The sequence below is a fragment of the Syngnathus leptorhynchus genome, chromosome 11, assembly GCF_054491065.1.
Source record: "Syngnathus leptorhynchus isolate UIUO chromosome 11, UIUO_Slep, whole genome shotgun sequence".
NCBI classification, from domain to species: domain Eukaryota; kingdom Metazoa; phylum Chordata; class Actinopteri; order Syngnathiformes; family Syngnathidae; genus Syngnathus; species Syngnathus leptorhynchus.
This window is the reverse complement of record NC_141205.1, coordinates 4,715,720-4,735,963: the sequence shown is the minus strand read 5'-3', so window position 1 is coordinate 4,735,963 and position 20,244 is coordinate 4,715,720. Positions and strand designations below refer to the sequence as shown.

Here is a 20,244-nt window from a genome sequence, read left to right as displayed (position 1 = left end):
CTCCAACGTGTGCTAGCCAACCTTTTGTTAAGATGACGTTTCATGATCGATTGGCCACCCCTCCTTTGGGATCAGATGTACATTATAGCTTACTGTATGTTCAGTAAAGAAAAAACGATAGCAGGCATATTGATATTTTCCCATGCAAGCAGTTATGGATCGCTGATACCCAACCGGATCAGTATGCAGCTTATGTTACAATATCATATATCAAGTGTGTCACATACATTTATACAGTTATTGGCAGTGTGCTGTGAGGGCATACCACATGGGAGTATTGGGTTATTACAGTCAGTGGAAATGAGGTAAAGAATCGGAAAGTAGACTTTAAACATGATCCGACTGCGGTCATGAGGTACATCTTCGATGTATCCTTTTGGATTGTGTTTGAAAGAGATGAGATTGAGTTTTGGCCTCAGGAGATACTTTTGAGACAATTTTCTTCCTTACATTCTATCATCTTCTCCCTTCCCTCTTGTTTTTTTCAATATGACTCCTCCGCTCACTGCTCTGTTCAGTCATACTCCAATTTCACCGGTCGGTCTTGTCTGGGCCCATCTCGGTTTTGCAGAGTCCACTCTCTGTCTTCCCTCTCCAGTTATACATTTCTTCACCCGTGATTTTGTGTTTCACAAGCTTTCTAACTATCTGCTCTTTTAGGACTCAGAATACACACCTTTCATCTTAGCCACTATTCCCAACACGTATCTGTGTTTCTGAAACACAAGGCTAAACTGTGGATTAGCATCCTTGTGTTTATTGATCGGGAAGCCCTCACCGCCTCAGTCTTGTAACAGTGGTACAGTGGAACCAAACACACTTTCAAAGAGATTGTGGGCTTCATAGCCTTGGGCATTCCGAAGGGTGTGGTGTAGACACACAACTGGCAAATGAATAACTCATATCACCTTCACCTTGGGTCTTACTGAGGCAATTCAAATCTTTTTAGAGAGCTGAGGTCATAGTAAACTGACTGCAACAAATTGAAAAATTACTTGTGTTTGGGCTGACCTAAAATAAATATGGGAGAAGGAAAAATGTTTGTGAGCAGATTATTAAAACTAGTCGTTAGTTGAATTTAGTGACAGATTGAAATAATAGATTGTTTTTAAAACACTTATCTGGAAACTAAAATTTAATCAAATGCAGAATTTGACAATCTGACAATCAAAAAGCCATAAACTAAACAAAATGAATCACTTCCTCACCTGTTGAACATTAAATTACAATCAGGAATCAACAAGAAATTCAGAAGGAGGACCAGCATAGTACAAAAGAATAGAATTCCAACTGTATTGAACCTTACAAGTGTGTCACAGATCAGTTACTAATCCTAAGCGGAAGGATGTTGAAAGCCGAAAGCAAGCGGCATTCTTCATGTGCTAATTGCAGTCATTAATAAAAAATAATTGTGTGTGAAGTACGGCAAGTAAACACAGCTATCCAATTTTCCCCATCTTGTACACAAGACAGGCTACTCTTCATCAATACTTGGCCATGAAGCCAGGGTGCAGCAGCTAATTGCTAGCAAGGGAGAAGCGCTGACAACCCGAGGCTAATTATTGTGAGCAGTATGTCTGGCTTTGTGGACACTAAATAGAGAAACTTGGCCAGATCAAGGTTTTTCTGCTGCCGCTTAACACGTACCATCAACAGTTAATATAAAACTTCATCTTGATGTGGACAACCCTGTCAGTGACTAATTAGCTCTTGCCGTCAACAACAATCATGAACCAAACCTCAAATCTGTCAACATTCCCTTGTGTGTTACTATTCCCGACAGCTCACCTGCAACCTGTACACCGCAAACTCACTTCTCATTTTGTGTGTGAGACACTAGAAAGAGGCACAAAGGAAGTCAGGCAGGAAGGAGAACATTTGACAGAAGAGGAAGTCCAAAGAAAGATGGGCTCTCGAGGCAGAGCGCGGAAAGAAAGGTGAAGTATAGCGTCGACGTGTAAACAAGATCAATCCGCTCCAAACTAGCTTCATAGGAACACTCGTTTTTCACATTTTCAGCCTCAGTGGAGCGTAACGCTAGCTACCTCTTATCTGTCATGCTAGTTTGAGGCCTCATACACACCGACACACAGACGCGTTACTTGGATTTGACACACAAATATACGATTTTGTCGACTTGTGCAAAGATGAGAGTTTCTTTAACTTTAACAAGAAGGGATTAACATTTTATATATATATATATATATATATATATATATATATAGTAAAATAACCTGCAATTTGCCGTTGTAAAGGCACAAATATGAGAACACTCACTAAAATGTTCTGGGAAGGTTGAATGGAGCATTATTAAAGGTCTGTCCAAGACTGAGGAATGTTTCATGTCCAAGACAAAACAATGAGTGTGCAAAGTCGCCATTAGATGTAGGTGGCAATTATCGCAATCCTAATTTAGTCATTGTGCTCAGTGTTATCATGATTTAGCTCACAATTTGCATTCAGCGGATAAAATGCAAACTATTTAGTGACGATACAAAGAATAAGTTGGTATTCTTAGCAGCGGCTGGAGTTCTGTGTCACAATGCGATGTTTTCAAAAAGAATTGGATGTCTTTATCGGTGACTGGGGCGTAGAGCACATCATTTTTCTCTTGCCAGACTTTTAAATTCTTCAGAATTGAAATAACAACAAAGTCTGTCTTGGCTAAGTCATCCATCAAATCTAAATGGTGTTACTGATAAACAAAAACAAACTCAAACTGTTCAACTCAGTCGCTTGAATTCTTCGGAGACCAGCATCACTAAACAGCATTCTTATGTGTTTGTTTTTGGATGATCTCACTCACCGCTGTCTTTTGGCACTGAATTGATGAGCTGTTGAAGCGCAGTGCGGGGACACTGTGCGTCTCCCCCTGGATGTGGAACACACACTCGTAGTTTCTCTGTCCCGATTGTGGCTGGGGAAGGTTTTTGGCAGCTAAAGTGATAGGCTTGGTCACCCCCACTGGGATGTAGATCTGTGTTGACGGCAGAATCTGGGGGCAGTCCTGTAGAGAGAGACACCGACATCACTCAAAACGATATATATTAAAAAAAAAAAATGTTGGATTGTGTGAAGTCAAATGAGTTTCTGAAAATAATTGAAACAGTTCTCTGATTGTAAAATTGTAATCACCATATCGTGAAACTACAGTAGATATTTTGATCAATGTTTAACAACCGTCAATGCTCAAATACTAATAACTGGCGAGTTGTGCTGATGTCATGCGTGAAGTCACTTTGAACTCTGACATTTTTCTGCAATCCCGGCAGGATTCTTTTGTTTGGGAAACTTCCAAATTCAATTGGCTCAGAGGTATTCAATCGTTGAGGCTGTGCATGTGTGGAATCGGAGCAATCTGGATGCCTTAGGGGTTGTCATGGCATCATTTCTGAATAATTACATTTTTGAGTAAATAATTTTGCCATTGATCTCATTGCAGGGAAAAAAAAGTGTTTCGTGACAACAACAACAAAAAAATAATAATAATGGGCAAAAACCAAGCGGATATGACAAGACTTGAATTTGTACAAAGCTTAGGTGAGTTTATCTTTGTAACGAGACCATACAGAGTAACTTTGAGGGCTGTGGCGCCAAAGTATAAACACAGAAAAGGAAACCAGGGTGACCTATATCGAATTCAGCGACGACTCAACTTTGATATGTTTAAACTTTGATTCTTTTAAGCCAAGTAAACAGATGGCTTTGATTACCCTAGTGTGCTTGTTTGCTTTGCTACCCAAGGGTAGCGCTGACATTTATTGTATTGAAGTTAAAAATATCGAGATATCTCATAATCAAACCCTTTCATTCTCCACGAATGCTTCTTCAACTTGCCAAAACATTGTAGGCAATATGCCTCCAATATCATAGGAAAAGTTTGGGGAAGGCCCTTTTCTGTTCCAATTTGACTGCATCTCAGAAGTTTCTGTAAAGTATGTCATTTACTTGTCACCATTAAATGTGTCCAACCAGTCCTTGTGAGTTGATTGAAAATGTATTGGATCAGGCAAAAACCATCACCTTGTCTCCGTCTGTCACTCACAACATGCCCTACAATAGTTTGACCTCAATTTTTTGCTAATCCGTGCCATTTTAGATCGAACATTGCCACCAGCATTCTAAAAACAGAAGCAGCTGTCGTTCTAGGTCAAATCGTTCTAAAACTATCGGCCTACACTTTTACCACTGCCTACTAAAAAATTAGATGTGGAAAATTCAATAGAACAAATGTTCAGTGGGCAAATGAGATAATCTACACTCGCAGGTGAGCTAAACACCTTTTAACATGCGCCAAGTGCAGATAATGAGACAGTTGGCTGACATGCGAGTGCGTACGTGTGTGCCTGCTTGCTGATATGCGAGTGGTGAGATATACCCGCCCCTCTCTCCCAAAAAAAAAAAAAAAAAAAAAAAAAGTGAAATGAGATGAGATATAATGGAGCGAGGGTGAAGAGTGCAGGGTTTCAGAATAAAGACCAAAGCCTGGACGGCATACTATATACATAAATAAATGTATTAAGCCAAAAGAGTTCTGAAGGCTTTGGCATAGCCTGACAAGATATAAATTAATAAAGCACCAAAAACACTGCGCATATGTAATGAGGCTGGTTGTCTGGTCGTTTTTTTTTTTTTTTTTTTTAATCTTCCTCAAACCCCCCTCTTCCCTCCCAAAGTCCATCCATAATTAATTAGCTGCCTTTGTGATGTGGGGACTGTAGATCAGGGAGGAGAAAAAAATAACACACTAAATAATGAACTAAAGCGATATGGGGAGAGCCCGGGGGGAGGGATGAGATGGCACGGATGGTCACAGAGGATTGGACCGAGGGGCACATGGGTACAAAAAAACGTAACCGGGACGGGTGCACATATGTGTTTGTGTCCAAAACAAAATGACAAAGGCATGTTGGATGATCCCCTTTCAAATGTCAAAGTGACCCCCGTAAAAAAGCAAACAGAGAAAAAATGAAAGAGCCGCCTGCACCCTGGTGACTAAACATGCTAGCAGCCACAGCTGGTTACGATCCATTATATATTATTAAAAAGATATCATTAACCGTGGCGTTTGGTGCATGCTTTTAACAAAAGGCCCTACATTAATGTATGCGGGCAAGCTGTAAGGAACCCCGGTGGGGATTCAACGTCGAAACCTTGTAAAGAGTTCTGTAAACACCTCAGAGGACAATATATATGACACCCGCCATTTTGGTCCGATTACAATGGCTTCAACTTTTACATTTCCAAATGATTATTGTTTCGAAAATGAATGACTTGATGTTATAGAATCATTTAAGGCGGTCCTACAAAGTAATGCTCCTCTGCACACAGGTATGTGCAAAACATACAACAATCATGACAAACAACATGAAACGTGTCTTATAAAAAAAAAAAGAGCTGTAGCGTTGAAGTGTGTGCAAAAAGGTGTGAATGCGGAGGTCGTCTCATTAGCAGGCAGGAAGCAGAAAGATGTTCTGCGACCGGCTCGACACTTAATGTGGGGAAGGGCTGAGGGGGGGAAAAAAAAAAAAAAAAAAAAAAGAGCGGGAGAGCGTGGAACAATTTAATAAGGCTGCGACATGTAGAACAGCGCAGGAGCGAGCGAAGCCGAGGAAGAAAGGAGACTTTGAACCTTGAAAGGGACTGAGATTGTCCGCCTACACCCTTCGCTTCCGAGCAGAACTGAGCGAGGAGAGGGAGCGCCAAAGATCAGGAGTGAAAGGGAAAACAGCGTGCGGAGGAATCACAGAGTAGAGAAACAAGAACGTGTGTTATGAATGCTATTTAGCGAGGGGGGGGGATTATCAAAGTCACACCGAGCACAAGCTTGTGATGTGTCTTCCTCCTAAACATACATCCGGATGCGTGTCCATGCTTTAATGTCATACATGTTGATTTCAACTTCTCTGCTATAATCCTCTATTCTTGACAGCCTGGCAAACCTACACAGTTGATCCTCTTCAACATACATGTAGGCCATGCAGAAATGTGCTTTTTTTTTTCACCCCCAGTGAGATTCTTTGTTTCCTCCTTATAGATTTTTGTGGTGTGGGTGGGGGCTTGGCACCCCATTATCATGCTAACCCAAATATGTCAGCAGTAATCACGTCGCATGCTTTTCAAAGACAAACTTTGATTCAAGAGGTACGCTGTGACGTCTCCAAGCAATGACTCTTCTCGGAGCCGTATTTTATCTCTAAGGGACGAGTCAAAATAATTAGCCAAGCTTGTGTTTGGTACGATCGTTATAGACTGCCGTTATGGTTTTAGGTGATTTAAATGAGCCAATTGAACACACAAATCATGACCAAAAACGTTTTTAAGTTTTTCATTTTGCTCCATGCGTCACTTGCAGTATGAATATTTCACTTATTGAGTGCCAGACCAGTTAAAATAAACTTTTGATGTCTAGAATCGTCAATGGCAGTGAATGAGTTAACTAAAAACATCTTTCAGGTTTTTACTTTATGGCCCAGAACCCTTTTTGCATTTCTCTTGTTTCTACATTCTAACCTCAAAATTCCAAGGCAACAAATTGATTCAAATTTAAGTGACGTCCTTGGTATTGTTCTCCATCTTAGATTGTAAAAACAACGCAGCAACATTGCACCAGTGTTGCCAAAAATGTCAATAATCTATGTTCTAACTTAAATTGATTTAGCCCTACCCCCAATACTATTATTTTTTACATTGATACAATTCTATTAAAACAATTTATTAATCTAACTGGAAAATTAATTCCCTGTAATCACAGAACTCAGTGGCAGCAGACTCGAGCGACTTTGTTGATGGCTTTCAGAACTCAGCACGATGACAAGATGACACAGACAGGTCAAATAGTCTCGTAAGGCTGAATGACGCATTCATTACTGAGCAGAGTGTCTCCTTCCCCCTCTTTTGCAATACTTCTCCATCTCAGCAGGCAGTCGCTGCTACCTATTATCATATTCTTGCCTCCTTTTGAGTTTGTTTTTCCTGCGGCTTACATTGCGGTATTATTTGCCCGTCTTCCTCCAACATCATCCCCCTCGCTCAGTGACTGTGCAGTTATCTCGTCCTCTCACTCTCTGGGTTGGATCGAGAAAATGCAAAATTCATCTGTGTTCACATTAGGCAGGCTGCAGAGATGAAGATTTAATACAGTCTGAATAATTAAACCGCGGGGACCGGTGACTGACACAGACACACACTCGCATTAAAACACACTTATGCGTGTTCCGAACCTATGATGTTACTAATTTGGGTGCCGGGATATTCGCGCTTATATAACGTCCTCACATTTTTTCTTCTGTAAGATCACACTGATTTCAGTCAGTATTCAACACATTGGCTAATCCTTTCATTTCTCCTTTTTTCTTTCTTTTCATCTTCAGTACAAGTTGGGAGAGTCCATGATAGTTAAGAATAAAAAAATAAAAATCATTATGCCAGCAGCCATTCCAACAAGTGCATAATTTCTCGAGCCTTCTAGCCCTGTTGTCTACACGACGGGGTAGAAAGAGAACACACCATTTTTGATTGCCCAGTGTCAGCTTTGGAATAATGAATGCATTTGAAATAATCTGCAGTGGAAATGTTTTAAGATCTGCAAAGGAAAACCCAAAGGATAAGCTGTGTGACAGTTGGACTATAAATAGCCTAAAAAGAGACAGCGGGGAGGACGCACACACCTGCATGCATGACACATCGTGTGTAACACACACAACACGTGCTCAAATGCATGAGATGATCAGAGGGAGGAGAAGATCCAAATCACACACAACACAATGTGTGACACATTACAGAGCTAAAATACAAATACACTTAATCCCCTCCCATATAATCCTCTATTAACAAATTCCAATAACATGGACTATGTATGCGTATGCCATTCTAACTTTCCAGAGGTGTCTGAAGTATACTGTAACAGTCTAAGTGGCTTGACAGCTAAAGGTGGTGCACCGCTACAAAAGCAAGGGTTAAATACTGGCCAGCTACGGTCCAGTGAAGATCCATCTGGCGAGGAGAGTACGCGCTTACTTCGAGCTTCCACTTCCACATGTCTTCTCCCTTCCCGCTCTCTCTCTGTAAGCACATGCAGCAGTTGCAAAATACATTGCGTCACTCTGACTGTAATCTCCTGCTTGTTACAGTTCCTTGACGTGGCTTCTTGCTATTGTCTTCATCCCCCCTCCTTCTCCCCCCCATTTCATTGTGTTTATATCCATCTGGTTTCAATTACGGCTGGTATGTCATCCTAAAATATCCATGCTGCATGGTGCGATATTATAAATTACTTCTTCCTTGGTTGGTCATTGATTTATTTGTCCCTTTCTTTGTTTATATTTCATGAAACAAGGCAACTATCTTTTTAATATTTCACAGAGGCACGCACACAAGAGTGAGTCGCTTTTAAACTCTTAAGAGAAGTGCCCAAACAAAGACATCTGACACTTTGAGATAGGAAGCTGCGTGAAGTGATAAAACAAAGGAGTGAAAAATCATTGGAATGGTGGTCACGGGATAGAATGACGGCACCTAAAACATGATATGATCACAAACGCGGGGTGAATGAAGGGAAAGAATAAGGAAAAAACGGGCAGAGGATATAATGGCCGGGTATCATTCATCGAACATCCCCCCCAACCCCGACCACCTTCTCCCAAACCCAGATGGACCCCGCAGCCCTGAGCTGCTGGTTGTGCTGTACCCTGATAAGAAACAGTCACACGTGTGTGTGCATGTGTGACTGCACATATGCGTGCAGACAGAGTCAAGCCCCTCAAGTGGCCTCGGCTTACAATGTGTGTGTGTGTGTGTGTGTGTGTGTGTGTGTGTGTGTGTGTGTGTGTGTGTGTCTGCCCTGTTCCGTACGTGACTACCAGGCAGAGTAAACTGAGTGTGCCAGAATGTCACGGTCTGGGGCCTTCACACCTCTGTCGCAAATAGCCCTGTCAGCTCAGCTATAGTGTGTTTGTGTGTGTGTGTCTGAGAGAGAGTTAAAAAGTATTTCTATGGTTGTCGAAGAATGTGTGGGTAGCCTGTGAGCTATAAGTGCACGTGCTTATTTAAAGGGTGTGAATGATAGAAAGACAGAGACTGAGAAAATGTGCTCATGTTTTGTTCTGAGCGCAGACTAGACGGAGCCTTGGTTCATGTAGTGTCAAAGAGCAATGTGTCGTACGTAAGCATTACATGGGTGTAATTGGCAACAGATAGGAGCACTTTGTGAGTGTAAGCATGTGTCGACCAGAATAATTTCAGAGATGATTTTGTTTCTCGCATGTGGCGTGCGGTGATGTGTGTGTCTTTTAGTGTGTCAAAGTAAACCGTCCTTAACCCCAATTCTTAGTGATGAAAGGCAGGTGACGTTTTGGAGAGCCACAAAATTGTCTTGGCTCGAAAGAACAAAAAGACCGTAACTAAATGTCAGGATAAAAGAAAGTAAGAACAAGGTTTTAGATTTATTTGGTTTAAAATGAAAATGAAATGATGTACGTCCTTAGAGAGATTGTAGTATAGATTGCACAATTATTGATGTTACTAAAATTTTTACACACCATAAAACATTTTTCAAGGTATGCAATGAGGTTCCAATAATGCCATAAATTTTCTTTTTTTTTTAATTATCTTCTTCCATTATTTACTGACTTTGTACAAGATTAAGACCAAGAAAAATAAAACATTCTACATTGCATCAGTTGAGATCTCTAGTATTACTAACACCGAACACAATGCTGACTTGTGTTGAGTGCCCCAAACAATCTCTGCAGTGGACAACTGACTGTGAATGCACAGTATCCCCAGAGTTTCCCCTAGCAGGATACAATTAAGCCTCGCCTTGTTTGCTCGTGCAAGACCGAACTGTGTTTTGTAGTCAAACACACATTAAGGACATGTCTTAAATGAGCTAAGCCCAAATAGCTAATATTGTGTCTGGTACTCATCAAGAATGTAGCTTTTCATTTCAGGGAAGGGGGAGGTGACTAAAGGTGAAGGAGAAAGAAGAGAGAATCGTGGAAATGATAAAAGAGCAACTTGAAGGGAAGAAAAGAAGCCCCGCCCCTCCATCAATATCAACCTCCTTTTTACTGCCTACTACCAATAGGCTTGTTTAATTACATTTCTCTTCAGGTTTCAGCTTCTTTTCCCTGTAAGTTATTAAGATATATATTATATGCCATTTCATAAAGTTCATGGCTAACACATGTGATGTGCAAGAAGAAGGGAGGACATTTGAATTATGTTGTCATGGCAACACGTACTGTGAAAGCTATGAGGAAAAGACTCGAGCAAGAAACAAATTGTGCTACAGTTTATAAATGAAAATGTTGGATGTTCATTTATTATTGCCAATGTGAGACGCAATGATTACATTTCATTAGAGCAGTGGAAACTGAATTATGGTGTTAAGCAAGGAAGGAATGTCTGTCAGCATTTTTTTAGTCACAGAAAACACTCCGGGTGAAGTATATACTAGCAAATGATTTAGACAACTGCTTGTTGTGGGATTTTTGGGGAAAGACGGGATAATGTCAGGTCATGCGAAGTCAAGACGACGCAAGGTAAAGGAGAGGTGAGGAAGGAAGGAGAGACTCAGAGTAGAGAGAAAGATGGGCCTCGGAGAAGGGCGGGCTAAGTCTAGCCTACAGCGAAGAAGTGTACCGGTCGGGCCACAGAGAGTGCAACTAATGGATATGGCAGCCCAGAAAAGGATGATGGATGATTACGTGTGTGTGTGCGTGCCCGTCACTGTCACAGTGTTTACACTTCAGCACGTGAAAGACACAAAGCACCGTTGTCGTGTGTGTGTGCATGGGCGGGAGATAGACAGCACACATGATGGATTTCCTTGTGGAGAATGTGACCGCCGGTTTCTTGGGCCAATGAGACGATAGCAGATGTTTTGGTCATATCACATATTTTCCAGCTCGCCTCTTTCATTCGTCCTCAATCTTGCGATCTCCCTTTTGTGTCTTGATTTTGTCAAAGTCAGTCTCTGTGCCAATTTCAATTAGTTTGTATGTTTACTCGCACTTCTCCCATGATCACTGCAGGCCTTTCCTGTTTACCCATCCATCGGGCCGCCAGCCTCTCTCAGCTCAGCAACGCTCTCCTCATGCCTCGCAGATGGGTGCACTAATCGGCTAACGTCGGCTCTGTGAGGCATGAAGGCTCGGCCTGCGTGTTGTTTCGGATAAAGTCCGAGGCTTTGCTTCTGGATGCTAGTGTTTGAGATTCTCCCTTGGGTCGGTTCAGAGGGAAGATACAGGGGGAAGTAATTGGATAAAGGTTGGCCAATTAATAAAGGCCGATATAACATCTTTCATCTACGTTGAGATAACAGGGAGAGTCCTAACAGAATGCGTAGCCTAAATCAGATAAGATGAAGGCACGACTGTCCGTCGGTCGGGAGCAAGACACATTTCCATTCAGAAGTTGATTTAAAAATGAGAAGATATGCATTTGAATACATTCATGAGGTGGAAAAAAAGGAAAAGGATCAAACAACACTGTGTACAATACTAAAATCGGTGCATACATTTGAGGAGTTGTTAACGCTTGTTATGTTTTACACGCAGCCTGCCCAAGCAGCTATTCGGCACGATTGATATTAGCTTTTATGCTAATGCAACATTTGCTTATGTAAAAGCAAAGCAATATTTCCACGGACATTTATTCATTCTCGGCCTGCTTATGGCTTTATGGGCTGCAGCGGAATTATTACTGTTGTGATACACACAGCGGTGTGATGAAAGGAAAGCTGAAGCAAAAATTAAAGTGGGTGTGCGCATTAGAAAACAATTTGTGGTTTTATTCTTAGAGATTAAATTAGGATGTGGGTAAAGTGCTCCCCATGGACAGTATTTATGGAGAAGGTAGCGACATGGAAACATGATACATCCTTGGTATGCATATGGGGTAGGATAAATTCATAACACGTTCAAGGGTAGAAGACAAAGACACAAATATTTGCAGAAGAAGTAGGGCGTACAGTTTAGGGCTGAATTTACCTCCGAAATGTTAACTCGTCCCTCTTGAAAGGAGCAGTCGTTGGCGTTCTGGGTACACATGTGTCGGTACTTGCACCAGTAGCATGGGAATGATCCGTTGACACACGAGAGGCAGCTAAAAAATACAAAATACAGACGTGATGAACGTTGCTGAGGCAAATTAATAACTAATACACAGCAAAAGATGGAATTCAAAGCAGTTTTACACCCGGTTTGAACATTTTACAGCATTTTATAGCAATTTACAACATTTGACATTTTTAGCCTAATTTTGTGTGTGAATAACAAATCCTGAAATTTGGTTGCTCATTTATATTTTAATATTTATGGAACATAAAGGTGAGTATATTTCTCTCCGATTTTTTGATAAAATACATCTTTTTATCACACGCTGTCAAATGTGCACTTTGTCTGACCTGCTCCGCACACCTTTCGCCCACCTCATTTTTCTCCCACCGCAGCCCTTATTTATCTCTAAGAGCTCAGTGATTCTCGTTGCAACATGTCCACTCTGCTGTGCATCCATTTCAGGAGTTTTTCTTTTTGTGTTTTCATCATTTCATGCCTCCAATCCCTTTCATTTGCTACAGACTTCGTTTTTTTTTTTTTTTATAGGCTCTGCCTCCCCATGTTCTTTGTCTAAAGCCCTCTTTCATCCGTGAGGCTATAATGCCTCCACCATTTTTAATTCACCTGCTCCGGCAGAGGTGAGGTGGAGATAGACGGGCTGAAAGAACATGATGGGAGAAAGAAGAGATGGAAACAGAGCAGAGATCAAAAGCAGGTGGATTTGCCTCATAGACGCCGAGACGCCATCCTATCGTGGGAGAGGGAAAACGTGGAGGGGGTATGTAGCCTGCGGGGCTCCGTCTGGGGGTCTCACAGGGGACGGAGGGGGGCAAAGGGAGGAAAGATTGGCCTACAAGTTATTTGGCTGCTCTAAATGTGTTCACATGTGAGGGGGGAACTAACGGTGGTGTGTGACAGTTTCAAGTGCACAGTTCATCAACACAGCTTCGGGTTATTGGCCATTTTCGGCCCTTGAGACGTATTACACTTTACAGAAACTCATTTACATGCAAACCTCGAAGTTTAATGTGACCAATATGACTCTATGAATAAAACTTTCATTTAATAACAAAGCTCTCTAACGTATTTTGTCTTCAGTGCACATTGTCTCTGTATGGCTTATTTTGCATTCACAAAACTAAGTGAGCATATGGTTTATTCTGAATATAATAAAATAAGGCAATTGTTACAAACCTGGATTTCTGACAATAAAAGAAAGGATAGAGATGCTTAATATGCATGCCGATTTGTATTCAAACACATCTGCCACAGTACGTACGTCCGAGCTGCTTTGAGTACGCTTCCGACAAGCACTCAAACATATTTTAACCCTTCGTGAAACGCTCGCCACCGTTTCACTTATCCGCATGAAAAATTTGAGTTTCATCTCCAGCCTATATACAAATCCATCAAACCCTGACATGGATTCATTTGAATCAATTAGAGCGGCTCGTTTGTTAGGTATGCACTTTAAGCGATCGTTTCCAGTGAGGGCTCCTCCTTTTGAGCAAGATCAGAGGCCGGGGCTTAATTCAATCCCACTGCTGCTTTAATTGACCAATTTAGCATTGTGCTGAGAGAAGCTGTCCATTTACAATGAGGGATGAGCGGCTAAGGAAATAACAGGCCTCTTAATACTGCACAAGAGCAAATAGGAATTTATCATTGTTACAAATAAATGGAGGGGGAATGAGTAGGGCACGCTAGTTTAGCTTAGCATAAAGCCCCCAGACTAAACCCGGATTCTTAAAACAGTTTTGTCAAGAAAAACGGATGTAAATGGGTGGGCGACGGTAAAAGTAACCCGTGTTACAGTCTATATCTTGGTTTTAGGGTCACAATTCACCAATGGCTTCAAAATTGGAGCTCAAAACATTCAAAATGACGAACCCATTTGAGATTTTGATTTTAAAGGAATCATCTAATATCAGTTTCAGTTGTTTCCACAATGCCAGTTCATGAGGAAAAACATTCTTTGTTTTTTTGTGTTTTTTTTAGGCCCATCATTAGAGTAGGTCTCATTAAAATTCAGCAGCTTGCCAATTCAACAAGTATCAAAAAAACGAGCATCAGCAACAACACACGGTCACATCACATCTGTCACAATGTCCGGATAATATTTGACTTTCATCTTTTATTTAAGTCAAATCAGCCTCGCTCATGTCCCAGTGATGAAAATAACGAGCAAAATGTCAGCAGGTTGCCGATGCCAACTTTTATGGTTGTGCCCTTTGAAATAGGAGCCGAGTCATTACGGGTGCCACCCAGGGCAACTAAGCTCTGTTTGACAACCCCCTGCTGCTCACTCTTTGCTCCCTTCAAGTGACCAGGGTCTCCCTTCCTTAGGATCTCACAGCCTCGCTTTTAGCCGAGGTGCAACTTCGCCCTGAGCCCTACCAAGGCGCATCGTGGAATGTTTGATATTTTTCCATGTATCAGCGGTGGGCTCATTCTTTCAGACCCCCAAGTGTTGCCTTATTTCTACCCCTTGAATGGCCATCAGCTATTATTACTCAGAGGATTTGAGAAGCAGCAGACAGGCCCCATGCTCATAATGCTAATGCCTATTCAGATGCTAATCCACCAGCACTGCCTCGAGAGCGCCAGTACTATTATTGCAGACCTGGAATAAAAATACAACACAAATACCTAATCATTCCTCAACCCGCGGTCAGTTTGGAGTGTTCAACACAATCACCTAACCTAATGAGGTCTGTTTGACAGCACTACTCTCACCAAAATGAGTTATTTATCGACTTCCGTTTGGAAGGGGAGTTTAATAATTTACAGGTTGATTTACATCTGATCCCTTTACCCAGCGAGTTTGTGAGTAAATACACAGTTGACATGCTGAATGGAAAAAATATTGAATTTTGTGCAGTGTGCTGTCTCAGAAAGGTGCAAAATGATCAGCCAGTTCCACTCCAAAAGACAGCAGTTCTGATTAGTACGATTGGAACTGTTAAATAGTTCCTGTCGCCTAAAATGACAGTTATTTGTTTGATCATTTTTCCCATGGTCAATTAAGGAAATTTGGTCATTGTGATAAACTCACAAAATATGGAGAGCTGTACCACGACAGGTACTGTAGGTCATTAAAGCTTAACCCTAATTCCATCCTCCCAATCTTAATAAACAGAGGGAGGAGAAATGAGAAAATGCTTATGGAAATATTTAATTACGGCGCAATCGTGGCCGTGGGTGATTTTCTATTTCAATCTCAGCAACCCTTAAACTGAAACAGTGGGAATTCTAATTAGATTATGCACTATGCAAATGTATGGCATTTTTGAAAAGGCAAGGACTGAAACAATCAGTTGTATAAACAGGCAGGAGGGGTGTATACATTTTGGAGATGGGAGGTTGTGCGACAGTGGAAGCATAAATTATTAAAAAATATATCGAGATAATGCCAGGGTTCAACACAACTGTATAAAGGAATATTAATGAAGAACACGTGCTTGCAAATGTGCTTCAATGTTTTTTGAGTGTCTTTGTACGGTGGCTTCCTCCACACCACTTAAAGGAGCAATTGACTGTGTGAGGAATGGCAACTGAAAGTATGGCACACATATAAATTTGGCATTTTAATGCATGGACTTGAAATCATTAATACCTTTTACCTTGATGCCCAAGGGCCACTACGCCTATATGGGACAGAGTGCCACCTTTAAATGGGATCCTTATCTCTGCAGCTTCGTTCGCCATAAAAGTCAGTGGCAAAGATGCAACGTGGCATATCTGTAACTTAATTAAACATGTCCATTACATCCCTCAAAGGCCATATTAGATCGGCCCTGGGAGTAGATTTAATCAGCTCATTGGGGTAATAGCCTCAAATGGGAGACTCTCTTACCTCGCTTCTTATTTGAGGCTGCTTCCATACGAGGAGGAACGTCATAAACCTTAATGGGACTTTGTATTGCAATACATCCATGTGACACCTTTCATTTTAATTGAGTATACTTTCTCAGAGCATAAAGGATTTTGTACTACCTTGGGAATAAAAAGGCACGCAGAGTTAAAAGCAAATATCACCAGGTCCTTATGGGAGATGAATTAAGCGTGATTAGACATTGTAAACCGCGGCGCCCTTAACCAGCTGGGCTAATCGTTGCGGTTTCGGCGAGGGATTCACATACTGCGACAGAGGTTCTGTGCAACCAGGTCAAAGGTCGAAGTGACAGATAAGGTGTCCGAGACATTCGGCGCTTAAATGAGCAATAAGTGACTGAGCGGGGAGAAGTGTGGCTGTGCATGTGAATGTACGAGCGTGTTTGTGGGTAATCCTCGAAGGAGGCTCAGCTAACATCCAGAGGGAAGTCAGAATGGAGCCCTGCGGTATCCCGGGGGCCTACTGGCCATCTGCTGCCCTGGGGCTAATACCCCACCAGACGTTTTAGCCTCCACTGGATCAGCCATGGGTGGACAGAGGGAGAGTCTGAGACTCAAGGGCGGGTAATCGGGGTGATTTGATTCAGAGCTGAAGGATTATTTGATCCCGGCATCAGACACTGGACTGAACACTAAGTTAGAGAGATGTGACTGCAAAAAAAACAAAAAAACGGAGGGCATCCAACTGCAGAGGAGACTAATTTTGACTAATTCACTGCTCTCCGGTACGGTATTTTGTCTTGTATGTGTAAATAAGAACCAGATGGAGCATCTCTTTTTAAAACGAGAAGAATTAGTGAGAAACAAGGTTCGTAGGAACACTATAACAGGTCGTCCGGCAATGAATTAATAATACAAGATTTATTAGTGTGTCATGGGTTATGATAATGAGACTAGAATAACCATCTCATATCACAATCGTTACATATATACATCATGTTCGATTTTTCACTCTAAAGGTAATGCGATAACCCGTGTGGACTTAAAAGGAAGATGGGTGTTTATTGTGTGAGTCATCCCATGGGAAAAGAGGACAGAGGGACGGAACATGTAAAGCGAGAAGGGAAGAACTAAATGAAACCGATGAGCAAATCCATATTAAATGCCCGCACGATTAATAAAATGTGGGAACTTACGAATGGTGGACACTGCAGTTGTAGAAGACAAAATCGACACTGGCGAACTTCTTGCCTGTTTCCTTGGATTTCAGATAAAGCTTCACCACACGCTTGTCACCTAAATGAACAATAAACAAAATAAAGAAAATAAATAAATAAATAAATAACAGTAACAATGTTTGGATGCTGCAACTGGAGTTAAAAAATTACAGTGCCACTTGGAGAAAACTTCCACATTGCATATAGAGCCTTTTGGTGCTTGGAATACATTCATCATTTGTGTGGCAAAAATAGAAGCTGATATGCACTATCTCTGCTAAAACAAGAGGAAGCGGATACGTCTAAATACAGCCATAATCACCGATTCCTGGCTTTGAAAATAAGTTAGAGGCACAAGCAGTGTCCTTTAGAAGGAAAGAAAAAATAAATAAGTGAAACTGACAACAGTGCATAATGCATGATAATGGGAATTCAAAAACGTGGCTATTTTCAGGGGAAAAATGCAAACTTGAGTTAGGAGGCTTTGAAATGGAACGGCCAAGAATTATTGGTAATGACAAGGTATTCTGGATAGAGTCACACTCAGCAAATCATCTAATACTGCTAAAAATATTTTCTGGTAGCTGCACAGCTGCATCCTTCTCAGATTGCACAGTAGAAAAAAAAACCTCAGGAGGACACATCAGCCTATGCTGATGAATTAATAGCAGCAAATGAATTCTGGGCACAATGTGGAAGGGAGCATATGCAACAAAACTTTCAAAGAGAATCAGCAAAAGCAAAATGGAAGATCCTCTGATTAGTGATTTCATCACCCGGCTAAACATGTCCGACCTTTGTTCCGCGTGATGGGGATGACGTCACGGGCTGAGGGGGACAGGCAGTAAATGTGTCCGCCTTGGATCAGTCCCTCGGTCTCCACGTAGTCCTCGAAGGAGCAGTTGACCCCCGCCGATAGATCAGGCACGTTACGAGCCTGAAGGACCAGCTTTTGAAAGAGGGAGAGCCAGGCAATCAGTGCAAGATCAATGGAAGGACACGTGTACATGGATTGTTATAAGATATGACATGGGGGTTAATGGGCACTGTGTGTGTGGGGGGGGGGGGAGTGAAGCTGGGCTACGTGTGGGTGTGTGATGTGCCCGGTAATTTGTGTGTGCATCTGTTACAATGGCAGCTATTATAATTATAGCAAGGTTAATGTGTGTGTTATTCTGCACCAAGAACCAGTTGGGATCCATTTTCAGTTTTAGAATCACAATGGTATCACATTTCCTTTGTATAGATCTTCTCAAAGAGAGTTAAAATATAAAAACACATACCTGCACTTCCGACATGGTAACGGAAATATTTCTGGGCTGAACGGTGAGCTCCACACACTGCCTTTGGTCTGACGCAAACCTCTGCGGTTCTCCCGCCCTTTCACAACGGTCCTTTCGTGAGCATCTTTAGAGCAGCGGGAAAGGAAAGGTGGAGCGATGGGGAAAAAAAAAAAGAGTGACGAGAAAGAGACAGGGGCAAAGATGAGTGTTGTGAGCAGTTGTGATGTTATGACAATCATTTTAAACATGATAAAGAAGCAGAACAATCACCTTCACGCGGTAAACGAGAGCAATAATAGAAGACAAATTGGCTAATAGCTCGCCACGGCCATTACGGCAGGCCTAAACATCATTACCCTGGTGGCCTTGACATTTGTGCAAGAAACACTAAGCTGTGTACTCCCATACAGCTCCTCATCTGTTCACTTTACAGTCCCGTCCAATTCCAACTTGTCAGGAGATATATATGCAACCATTAAAGTTTCACTGAGCTGTAAAAATGATACAATTCAAATCCAGCACATAGCAAAAAGGGTCAGCAATTTCCCTCTGCTTATTACCAGGCAGCTGATGACGAGGAGACAAAAAAAAAGCATCGCCGTGCAGCAGTTTTACTATTAGCTATTCATAATGCATTAGCTATCACTTCACCTCAGCGTTAACAACAACTGGTCCCGGAGGTGAGTGAAAAGAGCTGATGTGGCACTCTGAGAAGGACTGACAATAATGGGGACGCGGGAAAAAATGCTAACTGCTTCCCTCCGTGAGCGGCCCCCGTCCTCTCATTTAGTTAGTCTGGTCGAGGCGTTTGTTCGATCGCCAGAAGCCCCTCCGACTACTCGTAAACTCACACACACACACACACACACACACACACACACACACACACACACACACACACACACACACACACACACACACACACACACACACACACACACACACACACACACACACACACACACACACACACACACACACACAAAGACTATGAGGAGATGTTTCTTTTCTTTTTTGCTGCAGCTCGTGTGTGCGTATTTCCTAAAAACCCCTGCATGTGTGTGCGTGTGCCCAGCTCAATTCTACTGTTGATTGAAACTACCATGGCTATTAATATGATGTGGCTAAAGGCACCAGAGGCCTGCAACGAGGCTTATAAATAATTTGCCTATTAAGATTTGCCCATTTTTATCCGCAGGGCCTTTGCCAGATTTGGCAACACAGTCGGCTAAAAAATGAGCGAGCTGCGTTCATGACACACAGTCGAGATGTGGCCCAATGGCAGGTTATCACTGGTTCAAGCTCGTCACCATGTTGTCATTTTAATGATGGAGGGGTGGCACACGTGTGATTGTGCGTGCCTGAAGCACAGACAGCTTGCTGATAAGTTGTCTAGTTTTAATTAACACGGCCGGAAACGGCATTATGCCAAAATGCTTGCGGTCTTCTGGATGTAGTCTAACTTCCTGTCACCTTGCAATAACATGTAATTGCTCTTGACACTCACTAGCACTCACTTAGTTTGAAAAAAGTGGGGATAGGTAAGCTTGCCACAAGCCATTATTGGTATTTTGTTTGGCATTTCGAACATTTTAAACCCTGCACCAAACCCCATTAAATGTATTTACTGTTAATAGTGAAAACAATATTCAAGTAAGTATTGTAACTCAATTGAGTCATTGACCAAATTTTAGGTGAATTATTTGGGCTTTAAGGTAGAAATCAAGCAAGAGATTGTGTTAGGATATAAAGGGACTATCTGACTCTCATGGCACACTTCTGGACCACACTTCCAGGGAACCAACCATATATTCAAAACAAAATATTCACATTAACTCAAAACTTTGG

General features: G+C 41.8%; 1 protein-coding gene across 3 annotated transcripts in view; it reads right to left on the bottom strand.

The window, feature by feature from the left end:
- plxna1b (plexin A1b) overlaps window positions 1–20,244 on the bottom strand; it is a 116,901-nt gene that overhangs the window by 31,690 nt on the left and 64,967 nt on the right. For all 3 annotated transcript variants that reach the window (XM_085923415.1, XM_085923417.1, XM_085923416.1), the window contains exons 6-10: window positions 18,397–18,520; window positions 17,909–18,062; window positions 17,093–17,192; window positions 11,994–12,108; window positions 2,807–3,007 (exon numbers count right to left, since the gene is read on the bottom strand). In XM_085923415.1, the coding sequence (XP_085779541.1) occupies window positions 2,807–3,007; window positions 11,994–12,108; window positions 17,093–17,192; window positions 17,909–18,062; window positions 18,397–18,520 (694 nt within the window). The remainder of the gene's footprint in view (window positions 1–2,806; window positions 3,008–11,993; window positions 12,109–17,092; window positions 17,193–17,908; window positions 18,063–18,396; window positions 18,521–20,244) is intronic.